Below are 27274 nucleotides of genomic sequence, written 5' to 3'. Positions count from 1 at the left end.
CATGACACATGTACATAACACCTACCATGATACATGTACATAACATCTACCATGATACATGTACATAACACCTACCATGATACATGTACATAACACCTACCATGATACATGTACATAACACCTACCATGATACATGTACATAACACCTACCATGATACATGTACATAACACCTGCCATGATACATGTACCTGACACCTACCATGATACATGTACATAACACCTACCATGATACATGTACATAACACCTACCATGATACATGTACATAACATCTACCATGATACATGTACCTGACACCTACCATGATACATGTACATAACACCTACCATGATATATGTACATAACACCTACCATGACACATGTACATAACACCTACCATGACACATGTACATAAACGACACAACATCCAAACCTGAAGTTCACATTTTTATTTTCATATATTATTATTATCGCCGTCATGCATGACACGACGGGGGTTTATGTTTACACAGCATGGACGACATAATACAAACATAGAACACGAAGGTCGTGCCTATTGACAACACACTGACGTCATGTTGCCTACTGATAACAATGTTGCAAACAAGTGCACCTTTCTGGCCAGATATAACATTTCAGTCACGTTCACTGGAACACAGACGATCGTGAGAACGACAATTAGCTCTATAAATATACATGATCTGCCAGTTATTATAAACTTACACTGGAAACCAACTGCCCCTTGTACACTAAAATACAAAACATCAGTGAGTGAGTGATTTTTCGGTTTAGGCGCTTTTAGCAATATTCCAGCAATATCACGACGGGGGACACACATCGTGCCCGTGTGGGTTATCGAACCATCGTCTTCAGCGTGACGAGCAAACGCTTTAACCACTAGGCTACCCCACCGCGCTATTACATGTTAAAATATGGGATTTGTTAGACACGGTATGTCACTTGGCCTAAGTATATTGCAGATTATCGACGGACAAATATTCACAAATGGTATGTTTCCAACACTTGTGAGGATCTTGCTCTTCTCTAAACTAATCTCTTTCTGAAATGACGTCATGTTTTCTGCATCCATAAGATACGTCAGTCTGCCCATCTTTTATTATACTGCATGTACATCTACAGATAGGCGTTTAACATATCAAATCATATCAACAGCACACCGTTGTTTTACCCCAACAGGGTCGTTCAAGTGATATAATTCTGATGTCTTGACACGAGGATGTTTTGTCAGAGTAACAGGTATCAGAGCTGATTACAGGTGTGTTGAGGTAACAAACGCCAGGCGTGAATGTTAGACTTGATCACAGATGTGATAACCATTATAACCAGGTATATGACAGAGAATGTTACTGCTAGACCTAATTACAGGTGTGTTAACAACTCTGCCGGGTGTATAGGAAAGATTTTACACAAAGGCGATAGCATCAGTTCCAGGTATTTGGATAAAGTTGATTACAGGTGTCAGCCATTGTGAAAGGAGTATAGGATTGAGTTGATTACAGGTGTGTTAACCACTCAGCCAGGTGTACAGGATAGAGGTCATGGAAGGTGTCAGCCACTTTGCCAGGTATATAGGATTGAGTTGATTACAGGTGTTTTAACCACTTTTGCAGGTATATAGGATAGAGTTCAAAGAGGGAGTCAGTCACTTTGCCAGGAGTATAGGACAGAGTTGATTGCAGATGATAGTCACTGTGCCAGGTGCAAGGTATATCGAACTGGGCTGATTACAGGTGATATTCACTGCAAGGTATATCGAACTGGGTTGATTACAGGTGTGAGTCGAACGTGACACATCGATCCTTGCCTCATTCATTCTGCAGGAAAACACAGGACACTTACAGTCTATATACACAATGTTGAACTGCATATATACATTTGTACTCTTTCAAAAGTAGGGGACACTCGGAAATATATTGAATTGTGAAACTTGTCAGAAATGTTACTTTCCATTTATAGCTGTATAATGTTGAACGAATTAGTCACAGCGAAGTTGACGCATGACAGACGATGTTGTGACCGCCAACGACCTTGAAGGACAATGGGGATAGATGTGAAAGTTGACGTTTTCAGGATCAGTCGTGAATTCTACCAATATATTCATTCCCTCTACGAGTCTCAACAAGGGCGATTTGTCGGGGTCTGTAAGACGCATTGGAGTGTCGGTCCCAAGTTCCGACAACGCCTTCGCCGTTGACGTTCATGTCGCCCTTCGTGTACCAGACGAGGTCAATGAGGACAATGGGGCTGTAGGTCACGATGACATGCTATGGACGTTGACGCCCAGGTCGCCCTTCGTGTACCAGACGAGGTCAATGAGGACAATGGGGTCGTAGGTCACGATGACATGCTATGGACGTTGCGCTGCGGAAGGTTTGCAATGGCTATTTGGGCAAGGTGAATTCCAATGATGTTATCCCAAAGACAAAACGTCGCCACGCCTCTTGACACGTGACAACAAGCATTTAAACAGGTTACCCCGTCAATACTCCGCTGTGACCCTAATTTGCAACAACTGGAGTCAGGCATAGTGACTCCATTTGTCAAACCTGTCATTTGGTTGACGTTGCGTCAGGATAACGTTGGCTTGACGTTCCTTTCGACTTCGTCAATTACCACCACAGCTATCAAGTGCAATGTGAATTATGACTCGACCTAGTGCACCACTGACGTTCTCTTGGTAATATGGCGATTTATATGGAACTACAGAACCCGTGGCCGTGTTGCATGTCTGACCCGTTACCAGTACGCCATTATCCTGAAGAACGTTTGTAGACAGTTCACCGTTTCAGCTGGATTTCGTAGATTCTGGGTTCGAATCAAATGATCCAGTAGTTGACCTGCGACGTCCTGAACAGTGTCTAACGTCAACAAGGGTTTACTGGTACCTGATCCTTCGTCTGCTTATCACAGGCATGGAACACACTGGCCAATAAAAACATGAGGTTTTACATCGTAGGGTGTTTCGCGTTAACACATTTCGTTGTTTACTTTTCAGTAATTACATTCTTGCCATGGTCCCCTACGTGTTTCAAAGAGCATACATGATTATAGAGACGGACAATGTTGCTACACCCGTAAAACAAACAGTTTGTTTATGACTCGTTACAAGAATCTTTAACACTTTCAAACAGAATAAAGTCGGCGTCAGCGGTTATAGAGCTGGACAAGAAGGGAGGTTACTGTGATGAAGCCGACGACGGAGGAGGAGGAAGCGACGTTGACGCTGGATGAGGGAACCACGCGGCTGTAACGCTGTCGTACGGGGGACCTGGAAACATCAGTGAGAGAGTGAGTGAGTGGGGTTTCGCGCCGCTGTTAACATCATGAGGGGGAACACCAAACGGACTACCCATGTGAGGATTGGAACCCGGGTCTTTGGCGTGAAGAGTGAATGCTTTAACCATCGCCCAATCAGTCATTGTTTGGTTGTTTTGTCGTGGTCGTTTGCTTGCTGATTTCTGTTCTCCTTGTCTTATGGGCATTCAGTAATCTTGTAACGAAATACTTTACTGTTGGCCAGAGTGAGTGAGTTTAGTTTTACGCCGCACTCAGCAATATTCCAGCTATATCGCGGCGGTCTGTAAATAATCAAATCTGGAACCGACGGCCCAGTTATTAACAACATGAGCTTCGATCTACGCAACTGGGATACGATGACATGTGTCAACCAAGTCAGCGAGCCTGACCATCCTATCCCGTTAGTCACCTCTTACGACAAGCATGGTTAAGGAAATAGAAATAAAACGGGTAAATGAGTGAAAGTGGCATTGCAATAGGGACTAAACGATCACAGATAAATCCCCTACTAGGCACCATGGAGAGGTCAGGTCACTGTCTCACAGCAGATGTCGCAGGTGGATGACGTCAGACACCATCTACTGCGTGGCATCAATGCATTATGTGTATATATTCAAACATTATTGTTTCACCTTGTTCTGAAATGGGGGACCCCCTCGTCCGGAGCCGTAACTGTGTCAGAGACGACGTTGTCCCAGGTGGCGCCGTTGTCGTAGCTCACCTCCACGTTCTCGTTGGGGTACTCTGTGTTGACCTTCCACCTACGGCCTTGACCCCTGTAACAAACTCCATTAACATGACTTCTGCTCAGTTTTCATCTTCGAAACTATAATTCTTAGTCCATTACATGGGATGCTGGACTGCTCCTATACAAGTTGTAAAACTGCATAAATCTTTGAAATGAAACATCCATAACTCGTTAACATACCTAGCGCCTGGTAGCGGAAGTCGATACGCAACGCCAAGCCTGTCAAGGAACGGTAACTCTTTGTACCCAAGAGTGTTAGCAAAACGACTCCAATCCTGAACACGTGACGTGTTTCTAGCCGTGACGTCACTGACGTTCTCCCACTTGGCCCGGTGCCACGCTCTCTCCGCCACAGCCAGAAGTCTCGGGTACAGAAGCCCTTCCTGCTGGCCCGCGGTCCGCGTCATCTCGCTGAACATCTGGGCTTGAATACCTGTAGCAACACAACCAAACTGAAGCCTCACTCAGATTCCATTGAAAAATCAACCCCATCATCTCACATGTTCTTGATATCTCACACACCCTTACAACGGAGCTCTGTATTATATTAGATTAACGAATCTGTCAAGCATTCAGGTGATGTTTGAACTGCAAACACGCAGGAAGGTTGCGTAATGCTACGATCTGGTTTGCGAGACTCTCCATATTCCTACAAAATACATTTCATGAGCGCTTCATTCAAGTTACTCCAACCTCCAATGAACGCAACTGTCAACGTAAAACTACATACGTCTCGATACCTTGTACATCCGCCACGTCACACCATCTCTACCAACCTATGACGTTACGTGGTCGCTGTAACGGCAGACAGATGTCTTGTCCCCGGGCACAGTAGCCCTGCCGTGTGAGAGGTTCCCCTAAGAAGGTGACGTCCACGTTGCTGTAGATGTCGTCCGGCATGTACCAGAACATCTTCCTGGCGTCTATGTAGCGAGTAGCCCAGAACAAGCCGCGTTCCCGGGGGTCGGGCTCCTGGGGGTGGTCCAGGTACAGGTGGGTGGCATGGCCTAGCACTACCTGGAGCAGGGAGGGGCACATTTAGTGTTGGTTTTATGAGGGTTGACTCGTGTTGAGGGTTTGGGCCACAATCAGGGTTGGCTCGTGTTGAGGGTTTGGGGCACAATCAGGGTTGGCTCGTGTTGAGGATTTGGGGCACAATCAGGGTTGGCTCGTGTTGAGGTTTGGGGCACAATCAGGGTTGGCTCGTGTTGAGGGTTGGCTCGTGTTGAGGGTTTGGGGCACAATCAGGGTTGGCTCGTGTTGAGGGTTTGGGGCACAATCAGGGTTGGCTCGTGTTGAGGGTTTGGGGCACAATCAGGGTTGGCTCGTGTTGAGGGTTTGGGGCACAATCAGGGTTGGCTCGTGTTGAGGGTTTGGGGCACAATCAGGGTTGGCTCGTGTTGAGGATTTGGGGCATAATCAGGGTTGACTCGTGTTGAGGGTTTGGGGTACAATCAGGTTTGTCTCGTGTTGAGGGTTTGGGGTACAATCAGGTTTGTCTCGTGTTGAGGGTTTGGGGTACAATCAGGGATGGCTCGTGTTGAGGGTTTGGGGCACAATCAGGTTTGCCTCGTGTTGAGGGTTTGGGGTACAATCAGGGTTGGCTCATGTTGAGGGTTTGGGGTACAATCAGGGTTGGCTCGTGTTGAGGGTTAGGGGCACAATCAGGGTTAGCTCGTGTTGAGGGTTTGGGGCACAATCAGATTTGGCTCGTGTTGAGGGTTTGGGGCACAATCAGGGTTGGCTCGTGTTGAGGGTTTGGGGCACAATCAGGTTGGCTCGTGTTGAGGGTTTGGGGCACACTCAGGTTGGCTTGTGTTGAGGGTTTGAGGCATTGCACAACCTTCCATTGCCGCCCTGTGGCCTTGTGTCACACCCATCTTATTCTCTTTTATCACACCCTTCCTTGTGTCACCCTGTACTCCACTGTATCACACCAACCTCGTCCATGTGTGTTACACCTACCTTGTACAGTACAACCAGAAATTATTGAGAATTTAAAGATTCTAATTGTTTATTTTTTTTCACTCATTACTCACGTATTAAATGTGAATATTAGCAGAACATAACTCCAGATTCAAAGACAGGTGAACAGTTAGTATTTTGGCAAGTCACCACGGGCAGCAATGCAGGCTTCAATGCGGCGGGGCATACTACTGATCAAAGAAGTTAGAAAGTCGTGGTCCATGCAGTCCCAATATCGGACCACTTCTTCTTTCATTTCAGTAATATTTGTCAGATTTTTCTTATTGACACTTTCCTTCATAAGCCCCAAAACATTTTCTTTAGGATTTAGGTCAGGGCTATAGCTTGGCCAATCTAATAATGTCATATTTTGTGTCCGAAACCAGGCCTGTGAATGCTTTGAACGATGTTTTGGGTCGTTGTCCTGCTGGAAAATCCAAAACTTTCCATAGAACACGTGAGCAGATGGAAGTAAATGTCCCTCGAAAATGTCTGTGTACCGCTCATTGTTCATATTCCCTTCAAATACACAGAGGGGCGTTGCCCCCGAACACAGATATGCGACCCCACACATTACATTTCGGACTGTACTTTGGGCGCTGATACAAAGGTTTTCAGTTTGTTTGGTCCCGAATTTCAGTGCATTAGGAAACAGCCATACAGAACTTTCATCTGAAAAAATCACATTGTCCCAGTTAAAATTTCTATGCTGTAAGCACCAGTTCAACCTTCGCTCCTTTTGTTCAGGTTTCATGATCGTTGATGGAATTCCTCGACTTGTCTGCCAACCCACTGCATGCAGCTCAGTTCTAATTGTCTCCTTACAGACAGCCAAAGTTCCTCTATCAATTATATCCAGCCTTAAGTTTTCTTAACTCCTTCGTTTGTTTTTAGAACAAAAATACCAAGCCGCCTCCTGTCACCGACAGTCAATTTTCTGTGCCTACCTGCGCGTTCCTGATGCTCAATGCCATATCCATTTGCAATATTTTTCAAAACACGATAAACAGTGGACAAAGGGATGCCTGTTCTACTTGAAATCACTTTAGTTGATCTGATGTCCTTGTTATAATACTCTAAAATCAACTTCCTCTTCTCTAAATCATCCATACTGAGGATCACTGAAAATGTCATCTGCCAGCAAGTAAACAAAGGGGGATAACTCTTCACAAACTAATGAAAAAGGATTAACGGAGTTGTCTCTCTTGAATGAAACCAAGCACTTGATAGCTGGTCAAGGTTGTTTATACTAGAAATCCAATTAAACATATTCTTAAAATTCTCAATAATTTCTGGTCATACTATACCCCTGCCACTCCCACCTTGTATCAACTTGCCTTATCAACCTTGTACCCCTGCCACTCCCACTTTGTATCAACTTGCCTTATCAACCTTGTACCCCTACCACTCCCACTTTGTATCAACCTGCCTTATCAACCTTGTACCCCTACCACTCCCACTTTGTATCAACCTGCCTTATCAACCTTGTAACTCCTGTACTACCACTCCCATCTTGTATCAACCTGCATTATCAACCTTGTACCCCTACCACTCCCATCTGGTATCAACCTGCATCAACCTATCAACCTTGTACTCCCTACCAGTCCCATCTTGTATCAACCTGCATTATCAACCTTGTACCCTACCACTCCCATCTACCAACTCCAACCTTGTATCAACCTGCCTTATCAACCTTGTACCCCTGCCACTCCTATCTTGTATCAACCTGCCTTATCAACCTTGTACCCCTACCACTCCCACTTTGTATCAACCTGCCTTATCAACCTTGTACCCCTGCCACTCCCGCCTTGTATCAACCTTCCTTATCAACCTTGTACCCCTACCACTCCCACCTTGTATCAACCTGCCTTTTCAACCTTGTACCCCTACCACTCCCACCTTGTATCAACCTGCATTATCAACCTTGTACCCATGTGTTAAACCTAGCTTGCACATACCTGTGTTACTCCCATTTGGTACCCCCTGAGCCACACCCACTTTGTATCCCCTGAGCCACACCCACTCTGTATCCCCCTGTGCCACACCCACTTTGTATCCCCTGAGCCACACCCACTTTGTATACCCTGTGCCACACCCACTTTGTATCCCTGAGCCACACCCACTTTGTATCCTCCTGTGCCACACCCACTTTGTATCCCTGAGCCACACCCACTTTGTATCCCCTGTGCCACACCCACTTTGTATCCCCTAAGCCACACCCACTTTGTATCTTCCTGTGCCACACCCACTTTGTATCTTCCTGTGCCACACCAACTTTATATCTTCCTGTGCCACACCCACTTTGTATCTTCCTGTGCCACAACCACTTTGTATCTTCCTGTGCCACACCCATCACCACTTTGTATCTTCCTGTGCCACATCTACCTGGTACCCCCCTTTATCACGGCCTTCATTTTTAGTTGTGTTCCACACTCACTGTGTACATTCGTGTCATGTCCATATTGTATCCCCTGTGTCACACCCATCTATTGTACACCACGGTTACACCCATCATCCCTACCTGGTCACACCCACCTTTTATACCCCTCGTTTCATCCGTCTTTTATATCCACCTGTGCCACACCCACCTTGTATCCCCTGTGTCACACCCATCTATTGTGCACCACGGTTACACCCATCATCCGTACCTGGTCACACCCACCTTTTATACCCCCCGTTTCATCCATCTTTTATATCCACCTGTGCCACACCCACCTTGTATCCCCTGTGTCACACCCATCTATTGTGCACCACGGTTACACCCATCATCCGTACCTGGTCACACCCACCTTTTTATACCCCCGTTTCATCCATCTTTTATATCCACCTGTGCCACACCCACCTTGTATCCCCTGTATCACACCCATCTATTGTGTACCACGGTTACACCCATCATCCGTACCTGGTCACACCCACCTTTTTATACCCCCCGTTTCATCCATCTTTTATATCCACCTGTGCCACACCCACCTTGTATCCCCTGTGTCACACCCATCTATTGTGCACCACGGTTACACCCATCATCCGTACCTGGTCACACCCACCTTTTATACCCCCCGTTTCATCCATCTTTTATATCCACCTGTGCCACACCCACCTTGTATCCCCTGTATCACACCCATCTATTGTGTACCACGTTTACACCCATCATCCGTACCTGGTCACACCCACCTTTTATACCCCCTGTTTCATCCATCTTTTATATCCACCTGTGCCACACCCACCTTGCAAACCCTGTGCCACACCCGCCTTTTATATCCGGATCACACCCACCTTGTAAACCCTGTGCCACACCCGCCTTTTATATCCGGATCACACCCACCTTGTAAACCCTGTGCCACACCCGCCTTTTATATCCGGATCACACCCACCTTGTATCCATCATTAGCCATCCTGTAGGCTCTGTTCGCTCTTCCCACACTCCAGTCGTTGTTCCACACCATGGCGGTACGAATGTTGGACAGTCGACGGAACGGGGTTTCCTCTGTGTCTATCAGCCCATCCACCCATCCTGACAGGTTGATGCGCAGATCAGATGCAATACGTGACACTTGTTCCGCGAAGTACTCCCTCACTCCATTCCTGTCCAGTCGTCGTGCCCTACACGCGGAAGAATTTACAAACACGTCTCTCACTTCACCTCCTACAAAGTGATACGTCCGCATAGGGTCTATATCTCGTCTCATTCTCTGCACCTCTTGCATCACGTGGCGGATGAATCTGTAGGTCGAGTCCAGACACGGGTTCACCATATTGTCGTCAAACATCTGCACCGTCAGGAAGTCCAGGTTGTCGTCTGCGTCAGTCAACAGGAAGTCGTCTGCTGTAGGGTCACCAAGGTCACGGAGACGGGCTTGTCGGGCCTGCATGGCAACGATGGCGGCTCGAGAGTGACCAGGCATGTCGAACATCTCAATCACCTGGGGCAGAGTAAGTCAGTGATTACAGACTGACCTTGACCTACCTGGATTGGTGGTTTATATTTTCAAAAGGAATAAATACTTTGTTAGAGAATCGGTCGGCGAAAAAGTATTATTCTCCGTGAAAAGACAAAAATCATCCGAATACAGCAGCAGTATGCTGCAATGAATAATGCAATATGTCTGCGACATATTTTGAAATATTTTTTTTCTCTCAGACATCTAAACCACCTGGGACAGAGTTAGTGAGTGACTACACACTGGCCTTGACCTATCATTTCTTTCCAGAGTGATATTTCTCCGTGAAAAGGCCTCCACAACCCCGGAACTATGCTGTATCAGACATTATTTTGAAATATTGTTTTTTTCTGTCAAACATGTAACTGTGCTGCCGTGTTTTACGAGTAAACAGGTTTGACTGAATCTGGAGTAAACATTTCCTGTACGCTGTATGCTCGATTCAGTTCCCCAAGCAAAACATCCACCGAAGGCACATAATTTACCTGTAAACACAAACAGTATAATTGTTCACCGCACCTTCCCACAGAAACTATTACCCGATGTAACATTAACATGTACTCCCCAAAAGCCAATCATTTTCCAGAATTAAAATGAGTGAGTGGGTATGGTTTTGCGCCGCTTTTTAGACCTGTGTCACACATTGTAACTATGTAATGTGAATGACGAATTGCTTATTTTTGAATTTGGTGCTATGATATTCTGTTTGCAAATAATATTGTTATGAATATATACGTGTTTAAAATACAACACTTTTCGACTTTATATTTAAAACGTTTATCAATGCAGACTTGATCTCGTCACTATATTGCTGGAAAAATCCCGATGTGACGTAAAGCCCAACTCAACTCAACCTTTAGCAATATTCCAGCAACATCACGACAGGGGACACATACTGTTGAATCAAAATGGCGATGCATTAATTGTCCTTCATCACACCAAGATGCTATGGCGAACCATTTGTTCAAGTCACACTTTCCCTTTCAGAACCACTCGTGTCATAACTGAATTTCAGTGTTCCATTGAAATAATAATAAAAGCCATTGTGCTCTTTTGCGATTGCTTGCATTCTCTTTCGCCTTGTTTTTTCTCTGCCATTGACTTTCTTTTTTTTATCAAGACAAGTTTTGTTTTTCCTAAAACACCAAAACCACTACCACAAAACGCTAACCTCGGCGAAGGCATTACTTGTGTAAAACTCTGGTGATTATTCACCTCTATATGCCTGTCAGCAGCATATCTGATTATCTCTCTGTAGTCCTCAACAGTATAGAAACCGGAACCGGAAGTTGAGTTATCTTCCCCCGATCCTAGCTGTGGAAGGAGGCAGTGTGTCTCTGACAAGTCGTGGCAGCGCTTCCCCTCCAACCTGGAAGTGCAAGTACTGTGATTAGCTTGATCTGATATTTCACAGATTCTCGTAAGTTTGATTCTCGACAGAAATGGTTTGAGAACTGACAATGCATATTGAGGTACAAATGTACATGTTTCAAGGTCGTTTAAGGTTGATTTTGTTATCAAAGATGACAATGTGTGAAATACAAACATCTCTGGCAAATCGCAATTAAAACATAGAGAAACTAAATAAGAGGTCAGGAATTAGAGAAACAGCGAGATACAAGTTTCCTCTCTCTCCGTTCACCTGGCAAAATCATCGGCACCGATACCACGCCCTCTCATTCACATCAATCATCCTTCTTACCTTCTCACTCCTTCACTCACTCTACTCACTCACTCATCCCCTGGTGAGGTCTGGAAGCCCTGGTATCTCCAGTTGCCACTCACTCACTCACCCTGGTACTCACTCACTCACCCTGGTGAGATCAGGAAGCCCCGGTATCTCCAGTTCCCACTCACTCACTCACTCACCCTGGTAAGGTCTGGAAGCCCTGGTATCTCCAGGCGCCACCCCTCGTCGTCACCCAGGTGGAACAGGAACCGGTTCATCTTGTAAGTCGCCATCACATTCATAACTTTCATCACTTCCTCTTTTGACCGGAAGTTGCGTGCTACCTCCATCAGTAATCCTCTAAGGTAACGAAGTAAAAACTATTAAAACATTCCCATGTCATTTTTAATCTGCAAGTTATATTTTGTACAATTACTGTTGCTCTTTTATGCTCAAATGCAAAGAAAATAATCCAGTAAGGTTGTTCCGAGGTCCAAGAAACCGCCTCACTCCTTCTTTCACTGCAAATGTTGCCCATAATTATTGTATTTTTAGCTACATGTCACTTACAAGGACAATTTCCACATTTACAAAATATTTTTAAATTGTCCTTTTATACCTGTGCTTATTGCTTATTGTTTAACGCCGCAATATTTCAGCTATATGACGGCGGTCTGTAGATAATCTGGACCAGACAATCCAGTGATTGACATGAGCTTCGATCTACGCATTTGGATACGATGACATGTGTCAATCAAGTCAGCGAGCCTGACCACATGATCCCGTTAGTCGCCATGATCCCATTAGTCGCCTCTTACGACAAGCATGGGTTGCAGAAGACCAATTCCAACTCTGGTCTTTATTAATCTAACAGCTGTTCTTGTACCTGTACTCGTATCGGGGCGCGTCCCTCACTGTAGCTCTGGGCACTTCTCCTGTGTACCTTCCACTCCCGTCTCGACACAAGCTCAGCAAACTCTGCACCCCATAAAACGCACCTGCAGGGTCGCGTGACACTATTGTGACCACCTGCCTCCCAGGATCCACTGTCAGGGTGTATGCTTCCGGTGACGAGGTGACCACGTCGTCCACTCTGACATCCGGGTTCCCGCGTCTGAGCTCGATGACACGTGACCTTGCACGGTTTCTGGACAGTGTTACTGAACTCATGTTGAGGGCGGCTGCACCAAGGAAGGACACAGGGTATAGTTAAAAAATTGAAGAGGGTGACAACCATTATTGGCATGAGTATATAAGCAACTGCGTGAAACGTGTCTGTCTAACCTTCCAGGCCAGGTGCCTCTTTGACGACCCCTTCCTAGTAGGTATCTCTTGGTTATAAATTCGGTCTTATCTAAAAAGTTATGCAGCCTGCGCCCAGTGTCATAAAAAAGAAGTTAAAAAATGGTATTTGTTGTTACCTTGACTGCACATGCGTCTAATCTATAAGAAACCGCGTGAAAGGTGCTCTGTACAACCCAATAAGCTGCCTCTTTGATGATCTCTTTGACAGGAGTAATGTCTTGCCTGAAAAGTTTTGCGTCCAATCGAGTGTCTTTGATAAACTTGACCTAGTAACAGTTTCTTGGTCGACTGAAAATTGTCTTTGAAAGAAAATAACGACCAGCGCGATGTCCATCCAACGTCACACCAACACATATTAAAAGATGGTATTTGTTTTCACCCTGCCTGCGTGACGTCACATTTAGTGCAACAATCTCAACGTTAATCCCTATTGCACGTTCATTCCCTGATGTCCCTCCGTACCAAACAGGATTTGGACCTTTCGTTATTTCGATTTGCTTTGAATGTCTTAATTCTCACCAGTGTAACCAGTGTTTCCTGTGTAATCTATAATCAAACCGATCGATTATGGTTATCTAAATATCGATCGATTATCGATAAAAATCGGAGACATATTTTTTAGCAGAAAATGCATGAATGCAATCCATGCTGATACCCACCTACGAGGAACCGCGCCTCCCGGATGAAGGGGATGTCTGCAGCCACACCCCAGCAGCACTGGGACAGCAGGATGCTGGAACTGTTGTCTATCTGAAGCAGGATCCGGGGACTATCAGACGTTACATGACGTTACATGTCTCTCTCTCTCTGACTCTCTCTCTCTCTCTGACTCTCTCTCTCTCTGACTCTCTCGCTGACTCTCTGACTCTCTCTCTCTCTGACTCTCTCTCTCTCTCTCTCTCTCTGACTCTCTCTCTCTCTCTGACTCTCTCTCTCTCTGACTCTCTCTGTGACTCTCTCTCTCTCTCTCTCTCTCTGACTCTCTGACTCTCTCTCTCTCTGACTCTCTCTCTGTGACTCTCTCTCTCTCTCTGTGACTCTCTCTCTCTCTGTCTCTGTGACTCTCTCTCTCTCTCTGTGACTCTCTCTCTGTGACTCTCTCTCTGTGACTCTCTCTCTGTGACTCTCTCTCTCTGTGACTCTCTCTCTGTGACTCTCTCTCTCTGTGACTCTCTCTCTCTGTGACTCTCTCTCTGTGACTCTCTCTCTCTCTCTCTCTGTGACTCTCTCTCTCTCTCTCTGACTCTCTCTCTCTCTCTCTCTCTCTCTCTCTCTGTGACTCTCTCTCTCTCTGTGACTCTCTCTCTGTGACTCTCTCTCTCTCTCTGTGACTCTCTCTCTCTGTGACTCTCTCTCTCTCTCTGTGACTCTCTCTCTGTGACTCTCTCTCTGTGACTCTCTCTCTCTCTCTGTGACTCTCTCTCTGTGACTCTCTCTCTGTGACTCTCTCTCTGTGACTCTCTCTGTGACTCTCTCTGACTCTCTCTGACTCTCTCTCTCTGTGACTCTCTCTCTCTGACTCTCTCTGTGTGACTCTCTCTCTCTGTGACTCTCTCTCTGTGACTCTCTCTCTCTCTGACTCTCTCTCTGTGACTCTCTCTCTCTCTGTGACTCTCTCTCCCTCTGACTCTCTCTCTCTGTGACTCTCTCCCCCTGATGCTCATGCTGTTGATCACTGGATTGTCTGGTCCAGACTCGATTATTTACAGACCGCCGCCATATAGCTGGAATATTGCTGAGTGCGGCGTAAAACTCAACTCACTCACTCACTCACTCTCTCTCTCTGACTCTCTCTCTCTCTCTCTCTCTCTCTCTCTCTCTCTCTCTCTCTCTCTCTCTCTGTGGAGTTTACATAAGTAACATCTCCGTCTTTGCGCATGCACACACAGTTCACTTATACGCATTTCACACAAGTACCCGTGAAGATCCGGGTTAGAACTGGTCTTCAGTAACCCACGCTTGTCGTAAGAGGCGACTACCGGAATCGGATGGTCAGGCTCGCTGACTTGGTTGACACATGTCATCGTATCCCAAGTGCGTAGCTCGATGCTCATGCTGTTACAGCTGGAATATTGCTTAGTGCGGCGTAAAACTAAACCCACTCACTCACGCAGTTCACACAAGCAGTACACACACACACTCAGTGCACAAACACACACACATAGTTCCCCCACGCACTCTCGAGCACACACAAGCACACTTTTCACAATCTTACTACCTGTGTTTCTAGTGGTGTTGGGAGAATATGTCCCCCCGGTCCTCCGAGGTCCTCAGTCAGCTGGTTCAAGGTATAACGGTCCTCGAGACTCAGAGGGTTGTACCTGGAATACAACACAAACACTACACTTCAGGATAAAGTCACACACCACTCAGGGGTACAAAGTCAGAAATCGTATTTCAGCACTTATAGCGAGATGAGTAGCATCACTGATTCAGTCTGCTAATTGCCACGTTACACCCTCCTACCAGGTACCAACATGTTGCATGGATACCAGGAGCTTGTTTTACATATATTCATCTCAGCATGAGCTGCAGTTAGTTGCAAGCGTGGCGCCCCTTTGTTGTGCTAGGATCTAAGAAGTATTGGATCAAATCCATGATCGACATTGTAAGACTACAACGTATCTGTACTCAAAGTTTCACTCGAATGTATTATGATAATGTATGGTTTAAAGCAAATTAGCTCAATCCAATAATCCGTGGTTGTGTATCGATTCCAAATGTCGTCGACGCGGTTAGAATTTAGAATGTAATATCGAGACGTCTCTTTGTTTGATCTGCCTGCAGTGTATTATTTTACGATAAACAACGACCACGAGTCGTCTATTTCTCATATGTGCTAAGTGCCATTATAGTCTCTTCAACCTTGCAAAAAATATCAGTGTTTAGATTATGACTCCCAATACAACCAGGACGCGACTATTTCTATGTTATAAACAAGGAAATGGTGTGTCTGTCTCAGATACCAGCATTACTATATTTCACCAACTGTCAGATGCGATAGCTCTGACATTGAATATGTCGGCTTTGCCCAACCAGCTAGATCCACTTCCCTCACAAAAATAGCATCGTCAAATTTAGGACGCCTCAAGTGGATGATGACTGTATATATAGATATTGTTTATATCTTTTCGCAAAATAAAGCAAGTCTGGTTCCAAATAAATTATTGTTCTTTGTGATTCATCTAGCAGTGGCGCATGTGATCTCCAGGAAGCCAATGTTTGCCGTAAAGGTCTCTAACATCTAATCCCTTGGCGACGACAGACGCCTGTAGTGTCAATCACTTGATTGTCTGGACGAGACCGCCCTTACGTACCTGGAATATTGCGGCGTTAAACAACATGCAAAACAAGAAAATAATTATCATACCTGTCGTCTCTGCTTGTCTTCCATTGTCTCTCATTAGTAAAAGGACCCAGGAAGTCCAAACCCTCTCCCTTGGTAGCATTCACCGCCCGTGCAGACATCCCTTCTGACGTCACATACCAGTTGGGCATCACATAGTTCCTGGCCGACAGCCATATGCCTATGACAAGTCTGACCACTCGAGGCTCGTTAGGGCGGAGTGGTGGAAACCCAGGAACAGGCTGGAACTTGAACAAAACACCTTTAACGTGGGTAAACCTCAGACTGTGTTCCTGCAAGACATAACCTTCAGGGTTGTGGACGAGATTGGGAGGGAACAGCTGTGCAAAGCTGTAGAAATAGATCTCCCAGTTGCCAGCCACGATGTCGGAGTCGTTGGTGTTGGTGAGGGTCATGTCAACGAGGCTGTGGTCAGGCTGCGCCGTGTTGTCGATGACGGTCAGGTTTATCTGCAGGTACTCCGCGATCATCTCGATGGTGTTGAGGGTCACGATAGGGAGACTGGGTGCCGGGTTGGGTGTGAAGGGGACACTCCTGCTGAACCGTCGGTTATCGTGGGATCTGGAAGTACACACACATTGTCCACGACCTGTTTCCAGTCAGCAACATGTTGGCTAAATAATATTACACGGAAGTCTACAGGCGCCACGCTGGTGGCATAATATCAACCAGTTTAAACCATTCTTTTCTTTTCAATTATTTGTGCATGTTTCCAAATTTCGAATTTTGACCCGAAACTTCGAATATATCTTGGTTGCTTCTGTTACTTATTACCTACAAGTTCCATGCCAAAAGACTCGAAATGTCGATTATTTTTCACGCTGCTATGACTATTTTTCACATCTCATGTTCGCACCTTACTATTTAGATATGGTTTTGGTTGTATTTGGTTATCACAGACAATTGACAATGCAAATATGTTTATTAGACAGTTTCGAATGCGGGCTATTGATATGTTTAAGCAGGAATGGCATTCAACTATTAATGAAAGTTAATATTATTCATATCGTCAATTTAAGTCGTTGCTTGAGCCAGACTGTTATCTTGCTCACCTTAATGATTTATTAATTAACCGTGGAAGATATGTTTCTATGGAAAAAACTTAAAGATTATGTTCATTCTGTTACATTATTGAATGCGAATTCCATTTTATGTTTATTTGTCCTGTATATGAAAATCTAAGAAATAAGTATCTATCGCAACTGTCTTTATCTCAAATCAATGTTAAACTATTGTCTTCCTTACTTTCCTGCAAACAACCTCGAAAACAACACAAAGTAGCCCTATTTATTTATTGTGCATGTGTTAAGAAAAGAATTGATTAGTTAGAAAGTTGGTTATATATGTCATTGTTAAGACGTATCTCTTGTATATGGCCTTTCATACAATAAGAATTGAATTGAATTGAGTATTCACTTGTATTGTCAACCTGAACATTTTTCGTTACTTAATTGTTTACGAATTATCTCATTGCTTCTGCTGTTTTCTGGATGTTTACTGCGGCGGTGGGGTGGTAGTCTATTGGTTAAAGCCACTCAGAAGACCGGGTTCGATTCCCTACCTGGATACAATGTGTGAAAACCCTTTCTGGTGTCCCCCGCCGTGATATTGCTTTGATATTGCTAAAAGTGGAGTAAAACTAAACTCACTAAATGCATTCACTCACTCGAGATTTCCTCGTAACTGCGATTATTTTCTATATTTCACTAATTTTTATTTGCTTACCTTGATCTGAGGAACAGGGTCTGGTTGTCTCTGATCTCAAGGTCACCTGAGACGTCCTGCCAGGGGTCAGTGTCACGTGACCGGAACTGGACCGGTAGACCGGGATAGACGTTGTTGGTTAGAAGTCGGGTCCCCTCCATTCTGAACATAAGTAAACGCAGAACTCTCAAACACACTTCACTTTTTTCACATCGCCCTTTGGATGGAAGATGGGCAAAACTATTTGCTTCCATGAAGACAAATCTGGGATGTCGACCGTTCTGTCCTCGGTGCACAGGTCACGTCATGTCAGGTCAGATCAGGTCAGGTCAGGTCAGGTCAGGTCAGCGTCATGTTTAAGGATACGTATTTCATTTACACAGCGATGTGCATGCACACGTTTGTTTGAGGCTGTTTGTGCGTGTCCATACTTTAGGCAGGGTTTACGTTTCCAATCAGGCGCTATTCTGCAGTTTATCAAATATATCTTATCAGACACTATATAATAACACCGATCGACCAGACCTCGATTTGGCGCTTAATTATAGGCAGGGTAACATCAAGTACTGTGTTTTGCTCTGGCGCGAACGAGGACCGAACTAGCGATTTCCGTTGTGGGGCAGACTCGCTATCACCAACACTAAGGAGACACAAACAGACACATGAATGAAAAGATGAAGAAAATTAATATCCATAAAACCATGAAAACGTACCGAGCACCGGGCGGAGGAATTCTGTACTGAATACCACCCTGGTCCATCCGGCGAATTTCTCTGTATCCCACCGCGGCGATGAAAGAATCCCAGTCCTCTTCCTCCTGCACAGTGCGTTGTGGTCCGCTCTGTAGACGTTCCCATGGTGCCTCGTGCCAGGCACGTTCTGCCAGAGCTAGCAGACGGGGGTAGATCATGTAGTCCATCTGGTCAGCTGTCCGGACAGTCTCTGTCCACAGGTGACCCTGCATCCCTACAACACACAGGTTTAGTGAGTGAGTTTAGTTTTACGCCGCTTTTTAAATTATTCCAGTAATGATCTACACTGCGGGGAACACCAAAGTGGGCTTCATAACTTGTGCCCATGTAGGGAATCGAATCCGCAACTTCGACGTGTCGAGCGAACGCCTTAAGCACACATGTTTAAACAGGTGATGGGAACTTAACGCTAACTCAGAGCCAACCTCTCATAATGATAAAAATTATATACACATTCACACCTGCAGGCCGTTCATTAATGCTTTCATTTAAATGATGTACCCTGTTGGGTGACTGAGTATTTTACGTTGCTTTTAGCAGTTCAAGCAATATCACGGCTGGGGACAGCCGAAATGGCTTCACACATTGCACCCATATGGGAATCGAACCCGGATCTTGATCGTAACGAACGGACGCTTAAACCATTAGGCTACCCCACCTTGTAGTTAAAAATGTTTGATAAGGAAAGAATTTGCAATGATTGCTGAAGTTGCTTCACAGGAAAATACAAAAAATAAGCCGATGTATCTCGTTGTTACCTATGATATTTTCTGGTCTCGTCAGCTGAACACATCGACTGCCGTCCTCTCCACACACGTCCGCTGTCGACAGTGGCTCCCCCGAGCGGCCCCAGTCGATGTTCGAGTACAGATTCAGGGGAGAGAAGTCGAACACTTTCCGGGTGTCTGTGAAGCGAGTGGCCCAGATTAAACCTCGTTCTTCCGGGTCAGCCTCGTACGGGTGGTCAAAGTACAGATGGGTGGCCTGGCTCATGATGACCTGTAGGTCAAGGTCAAGGTCAAGAACAAAGCGATTATATTCTGTTTGCCCCTAAGTATGAGGATGGGAACGGTAGAAAAGCTGATGGTCTGCTGGAAGTGTGTATCAATTGCAAATTATTTGTGATAATGCCATAAGAACATTCCATTTCAACATTAATATGTCACGATGTGACACTGTGTTTGTTTGTTTATTGTTTAGGGCGGTGGGGTAGCCTAGTGGTTAAAGCGTCATCACGCCGAAGACCCGGGTTCGAATCCCCACATGGGTACAATTTGTGAATCCCATTTCTGGTGTCCCTCGCCGTGATGTTGCTGGAGTATTGGTAAAAGCTGCGTAAAACCAAATTCAGTCAATCAGTCAGTTTATTGTCAGTTGGTCACATGCAACGTAAAACACAACTTTGCAGATTCTGATACCTTTCGGTATGGACATACCGAAACAAATCATCAAAAATGCAAATTCAACTTATAAAGTTGAAAAATAACGCGATGAAAAAAACGCGCGAAATCGGAGTTCAAACGTTTCACTAATTTTCCCCCGACTTTTCTGGGGAAAACGGGTTTCAACAGCTGGGCTGCGCTCATAGCACGTGCGCAAGTAAATAGGTTCGCGCAGCCTGGAAGCGGGTTGTCGGGTGAATACTCGGTGAAGGCTTTGGTGTGAGCTATTTTTCTAATGTTTTGTTGATATCTCACAGGCGCGAGCTTTTTATATGTTATGACAGTAAATACACTGTGTATATAATTTCATTTGTCTATTTCACCATACGTTCTTCTTACCGAGACACTTTCTCAGTTCGATACTTAAAAGCAATGCCATTATTTAGCGTTGACAGAATTTCTAACTGTGATATAGATATGTCGTTGTCATAGACAAAACTCAATGTCTTGTTTTTTTGACACCTGTGTGTCTGCCTGCCTGTCTGCTAATGACAATATTCAATACACAGCTGCTATCACTGACCACATGCAATTTGAACTTAACACCAATCAGGCTATACACCATAAACAAAACGCATTGATTTATGGCCCGAGTTCGGTCTCTGTCACATTATGTAATTACACAGACAGGCAGGTGTTACACTTGAGTGGACACCCATCCGCTCTGACTGGGTTCGGTATCCCGGCTGCTTCGTTTCGAGAGAGGTAAACCCAAGTACAAAATATTGCACTTTTGATTTGCGATTATACGCTTATGATTTTGTTTATTTGTTTTTTCATAAACAGCAATGCATATTATATGTCATGAAGAAGTGATAATTGTGTTTTAATTATGTTTGATTTTTTGGTTGCATGTGACCTTTAACGCAGCACAGACATAATTCCAGCTATATTATAGCAGTCTGTTATTAACCGAGTCCAGACAATCAAGTGATTTTGTGAGCCACGATCCACACTGTCAGACACGATGACATGGTATCGGCTACTGACCAAGCATTACTATTAGGTCACCGCTGGCATCCCGGGTTAAATTTGGTATCCAGGGCCCCGTTTCACCAAGCTATCGTAGCGCTACGACTGTCGTAAGTGTAAGTTACAGTACAGGACTGACTGACTCACTGACTGAATTTGGTTTTACGCCACTTTGAGCAATATTCCAGCAACATCACGGTGGGGGACACCAGAAATGGGCTTCACACATTGTATCCATGTGGGGATTAGAACCCACGGTATAGGACATACGACCGTCGTAGCGCTACGATAGATTGGTGAAACTTGCATATCTTAAATACATCGTACTGGAAATTGCAACTATACGATTCTCCGGAATACATTTCTGACTCTGCCGTGTGTTAAAACACCTGTAGCTCAACATGGACGTAAACGGTTCTCTCATTGTTAGGAAAACCTCTTTCTTGGGTGGGGTACTCACTCACTAACTCTTTCTTTGGGGTGTGCTGTCGTAGATTTAGTTCAAGTGTGTATGATTTTCTCCTGCATTGACCTTCATGCTAAAAGGTTGTCATAGCTTTATGACCTCTGTAACTATCGCTGTATTACAGTGAGAGTAGGGGCGGTGGGGTAGCCTAGTGGTTAAGGCGTTTGCTCGTCACGCCGAAGACCCGGGTTCGATTCCCCACATGTCCCCCGCCGTGATATAGCTGGAATATTGCTAAAAGCGGCGTAAAACCAAACTCACTCACTCACTCACAATGAGAGTGGACCCACTTCCTTTGTTTTGCTGGCAACCGTATAATTTGATAGTATGTCACTTGGCACCCTGAGTATGTATGTATGTCGTGTGTTGGGCCTTTTGAAATGGAAAGTGTTTTTTTTACAAGATCTCCTCGTGGAAAATTTATTAGGGAAGTTTTAATTTCCAGCAAATGTTTGCAAGTGAAAGCTATTGAACCAAATTGGGATAGTTTACCTTGAATCCAGCATTGGCGAGTCTATATGAGTTATTGTAATGTCCCCACGTCCAGTGATTGTTCCAGGGGTAGACATATACATCCGGGGTCGCCAGCTCTCTCCGGTCATGCAGTATCCCATCATGCACCAGCCCATCCTCCCAGCCTGCAAGTGACAAGTTCCGGGCAGCGACCAGCTGGGACACTCTGTTGGCGAAGTAGCGAGCCAGGCTCACGTTAGCTACTGGGTCCGTCAGTCGGAGTCGTTGACACGAGATGGAGTGGTTCCACGTTCTTCCCCACACTTCATCCCCTCCGAAGTGGAACACCCGTAGTGGGTTGACGCCTTGGTGCATCTGGACCAACTCATTGATCACGTGATCCACGAAGCGGTAGGTTGACGGGATGCAGGGGTTGATGGCGTTGTTGTGGAACATCTCCTCGCGCGGGTCGGGGAGACTGCTCCGGTCGTCTGCCAACAGGAAGGCTCTTCCTTCAGCCACCCTCCTCTGTCTCGCCAATCTCCTCCGTCTCACCTCCATTGACCTAATGGCTGCTCTGGAATGGCCTGGCATGTCAAACTCGGGGATCACCTCGATATGGCGTTCTCTCGCAAACTGTAAAATCTCGCGATAATCAGCGATAGTGTAGAAACCGGAACCGGAAGTGCCTGTGCTGGGTCCTGAACCAATTTCTGGGAGGAGACAAAGGTTCTCATTGAGATCGTGACATCTCCTTGATCCAAACTGAAAATCGGAACAACCATTAAATATACTGACGTACAAAGAAAGTGCACACCTGGTGTTTTGTGACTTTAGCAACAAATAAACAACGTTTGTGATTTGCAAGTCACAGTCAAATCCCTTTGTAAAATATTTACGTTGTTTTATTGTTGTTTTAAATCTGAAAAACACAATTATAATCATACTTTCATTTGCACATCAGGCGTAATTTATTACTCAAACTTAGTTGTACAGTCATAACTCATAAGCAAGAGTTTTCAATGGACAGAGGGGGCATCAAGTTTGACCATTGGTAAAAAGTATTTTCGGGATGTGTGAAAGGCATTTCTTGTGCCTGGCACCTGCTTAAAAATATTGAAAAGGGTGGAGTGGATTTGTTGACATTACGGGAAGGCGGTATACGTTGATATCACATCATGTTTTCAGGGGCTGATACAGCTTTTTTAGAAAGGGGGGTGCACACTATTGAGAAAAGGGAGGGTGCACATGTCATTTTCATCCGTCTTTCAATGGTCATTTAATAAACTTTCAGGACAAAAGGGGGGTTGCGCACCCCTGCACCCCCCTTCTGGGTCTGCCTATGTGTTTTCATGTTTATCGGAAATACGTATGAATAAACAGTTTAAAATATTTTACTGAACAGATCATGTCATTTAAACTTCCGGAACTTCTGTATTTGTTCCCAAAACCTACCAATCGTGATTTTACATAAGGGGTAGAAAGTGTTAACTGAAGGTGTAAAGGCATTTTTGAAAGAATACACACAGGCATGGTGGATGCCTTAGCTACAATCAGTCCCTGGAGGAACCGGTGAATACCTACCCTGGTGAGATCTGGCAGTCCTGGAATCGCTAGTCTCCAACCCTGGTCGTCAGACAGATGAAAGTGGAACCTGTTCAGCTTATACGCAGACATAGCTCCCAGAAGTCTCAGCACATCCTGTTTCTGGAGGAAGTTCCTTGCAACGTCCAAATGCATGCCTCTGTATTCAAATCGGGGAGCATCCGTTATTCTCGTTTGTGGCAGTACACGGCCACCATTCAACAACATCAGCAGGGAATGGATGCCATAGAATACACCAGATGGTCCCTGGCCAGTGATTTCTACAGTATTGGTTGTCGGGTCCGCTGTTAGGCGATAGGCGTCGCTGCTGTTGAAGAGTCGTCTGTCGGTGACGTCGCGGAGATCGACCTGTCCCATCCTGAGCCTGATGACATTGTTTGTCTGGTCGGTCTGTGTTGGGCGGTTCATACGTAGCTGACCTGGGGGAAAGAGGGTTAGTGAACTCAAAACTCATGGTGTACAAATACACTGAACTGAAATAAAACATCCACTCTGTATATGATAGGTGGATTTCAATGATATTTTCACATTCTTGGAAAAGAGAAGAAACAACTTGTTAAGTGGCATGTGGTCCTCTGCATAGAGCCCAGGTCACAAATGATGTGAAGTTGGGTGCGGAGAGTCCTTGGATGGGTGACCGTGTGTGACAGCTTGACTCCTGAGGTTTCTAGGACTTCAGTCCTGCCCCACAACGGAGCACATGTGGTCTCACCTTAGGCAAGTGAGTTTGTTGAAATTTGACTCTGCTCACCCAGTAGTGAATGGGTACCCGGTTGGATACGTCATATCACTGTCCAGCGCCATGCAGGTAGTTTTAATTATTCTGGGTTATAATGTCTTAGCGCTTTGTGCATGTACAAGTGCCAGGATACAATCTTTTATAAGTATTTATTATTATCATATTATCATTAAATATTATTCAATTAACCTAATATGTTCGTATATTCGCTCGTAATTGTACCTCAGTGCTATAGATTTGCATATAAACATAAAGTTCCGTTCAGTGAAGTTTGAAGTACGGCAGAGGACATGGATGTTTGCCCCAAGGACAGGCAGATCATCCTGCTATACGGTGTATCAACATAAGAGACTAATACCAGTGAGATAAACTAAATACTGACCACAGCAGATTGAATAACTGCCACGTCCTAAAAGTTTGCCAAATAGTAACTTTGACTGAAACACATAACTTTCAGAATGTCACCCTCACAGTGTCTTCTCAGCCATAAATTATGATTTCATTATGTTGCCTGTCAGTGTACCTACCTGGTCATTGACATAGGTGGAGCACCTCCTAGAGTCAGCCGATACCATTTGCACGTTGTCAACAGCCCATTGACACGTACCTAGTATGTCGGGACAAAACTTGATTAAACTCAATGTTTGAGCTTTTCTTAGTGCGCCTGTTTGAAGTGAACCAACCTGCTAGAAAAGTAGCCTCCCAGACGACCTCCGTGTCAGCAGCTATGGGCCACTGGTCTGCAATGGTCAGATCACGTGATGTGTCAAACACCGCTGAGAGAGGTTGGGGAATCAACCTTCTCCTCCATTCCTCCCCCCGTGTTCCTCCTGCCTCCCCTTCAGACCCTAGGTTTCTCTGGAACCTTTCCTGTGGGGTGGGCGGGTTGTACAGATCGTCCGTGTCTCGCTTCCACTGTTTCAGGGTGTCGTAGGTCCCGCCGAACTGAAGGCTCTCGTCTCGGGTGTTGGCGAGTACCCTAGGGATCAGTCCTGTTTAGAAATATATATTAGAGGTATATAATGTTATTTTACTAAACTGTGCATGCAATTTCTTCTTGCAGATAACGGCGGATAGGATAGGTTTTGAGACTCGATTCGAATGACACAAACGTTGGAGAAAGTTTCTTCTTGGGGAAGAGAGTTCAACATGTAGGGGCATAATGTTCAAAGCATCTCTGACCAAAGCACTGGGGTTCCTGTTTTGCCGGACGATTTTGTTCTAGATAAAAATTCATTGATGCGCGATAATCCTTAAACAATAGGGGATTAACTTATAGTCTTTTTCGGCTATATGTACACACTATAACTTCATCTCGATGTTTTCATTTCAGCAATTCAACATTTTTGTGTATTTTCTCTTCATGATAAAATTAATAAATACACATTTCGTACATTTTCAGAAAATGAGAAAATGGTAACTGAAGACATATAAATAAATATGCATAAATATTTTTCCATAAATATACATAAAGATTTTTGTTCATAAATATACATAAATAATAATTATTCCAACACAGGGACACCAACTAGGTCTGAGACAAGATCCCTTGAAATTGGAATGAACTGAATTTTGCAATGAGGGAACCATGTCTACATTCTTTATATACAGGCACAATGGCAGAAATAATCATTTGAATAAGTTTCACTCAATTTAGCTGATATAATTCGAGTTCACTCAAATTAGTTACTAGAAATCGAGTTCACCCAAAACAAATTGGTGCCTTGTAATTATTGAGTTCGAACTCTGCCAAACGCCATGTCCCCCAAATGAGACTATGGGTGACAACTACTCACTGAAAACAGACTATAGCCAGCAAACTAGCGGACCGTTACTCTTAATCCGTTATCATCACATCAGCTGTCCGGCAAAGTGGGGTATGACCGTAATTTGAGAAAACTGGAATTATTAAATTCCAGAAACTATACACCTTTTCCTGGTAAACTTACCCTCGGTATTAGTTAGAAAATCTTTTGCACCTGACACGTGGCAGCAAATTTTAATTAAGTCAGCCTTCATTTTCATACAGGGCGGTGGGGTAGCCTGATGGGTAAACCGTCCGCTAGTCCCGATGAAGACCCGGGTTCGATTCCCCACATGGGCGCAATGTGTGAAGCCCATTTCTGGTGTCCCATGCTGTGACATTGCTGGAATATTGATGTAAGCGGCACACAACCATACTCACTCACTCACTTACGCTTTGCCAGAGATGTAATCTCAGTTAATGTTTTCATGGCTGAAGTGCAATAGAGTGCGTGAGTGAGTGAGTGAGTATAGTTTCACGCCGCTTTAAGCAATATTCCAGCAATATCACGACGGGGGACACCACACACATTGTACCCATGTGGGGAATCGAACCTGGGTCTTTGTCGTGACGAGCGAACACTTTAACCATTGTGCTAGCCACCGCCCCTGAAGTGTAACCTCAATGATCTACATACCGTTAGCGGTGACGTACACGTTGGGCATGACGTCAGACCGGCTGGACATCCACTGTTCACCCAGGAAGTGTATGATGCGGGACTGTCCCCGCGGGAGGGGGAGGAAGTTACGGGTGGGGGACAGGCGATAGAGGGAGCCTTGGACCCTGTCCAGCCTCCAACCTTGCTCCGCGAGACCCTCCCCCAGCTGACTGGGGGGTATTCCCCGGATCTTGTTCAAGAAGATGCTCCAGGGGCCGGTCTGGATCACGAGGTTGCCCCGATTGGTCAGATTAAAGAGAAGCTGGCACGTGGTGCCCTGGTCATGCAGGTTGTCAATCACCTGGAACCGGAAGTCCAGGAACCGAGCCAGGTAGTCGATAGCTGATTGGTCGATCTGAGAGGTCACATGACCCACTGTGGAATACAACAT

General features: G+C 45.1%; 1 protein-coding gene across 1 annotated transcript; it reads right to left on the bottom strand.

Moving 5' to 3' along the window:
- Window positions 1-412: 412 nt before the first annotated feature.
- On the bottom strand, window positions 413-27274 carry LOC124268167. The gene is made up of 18 exons (XM_046703188.1): window positions 26863-27274; window positions 25105-25413; window positions 23662-24101; window positions 22117-22842; window positions 19503-19743; window positions 18706-18958; window positions 18014-18154; window positions 16292-16849; window positions 15140-15242; window positions 13581-13671; window positions 12503-12797; window positions 11817-11976; window positions 11163-11309; window positions 9381-9929; window positions 4821-5061; window positions 4225-4477; window positions 3929-4072; window positions 413-3267 (listed from the first exon to the last, which is right to left on the bottom strand). The coding sequence occupies exons 1-18, from the start codon at window positions 27272-27274 to the stop codon at window positions 3144-3146; spliced, it is 5187 nt and encodes a 1728-aa protein (XP_046559144.1). The 3' UTR covers window positions 413-3143.

The sequence above is a fragment of the Haliotis rubra genome, unplaced genomic scaffold, assembly GCF_003918875.1.
Source record: "Haliotis rubra isolate DU_JTF1 unplaced genomic scaffold, ASM391887v1 Scf1367, whole genome shotgun sequence".
NCBI classification, from domain to species: Eukaryota; Metazoa; Mollusca; class Gastropoda; order Lepetellida; family Haliotidae; genus Haliotis; species Haliotis rubra.
Note: the sequence above shows the minus strand (reverse complement) of the source record. Positions and strands in the feature narration are given on the sequence as shown.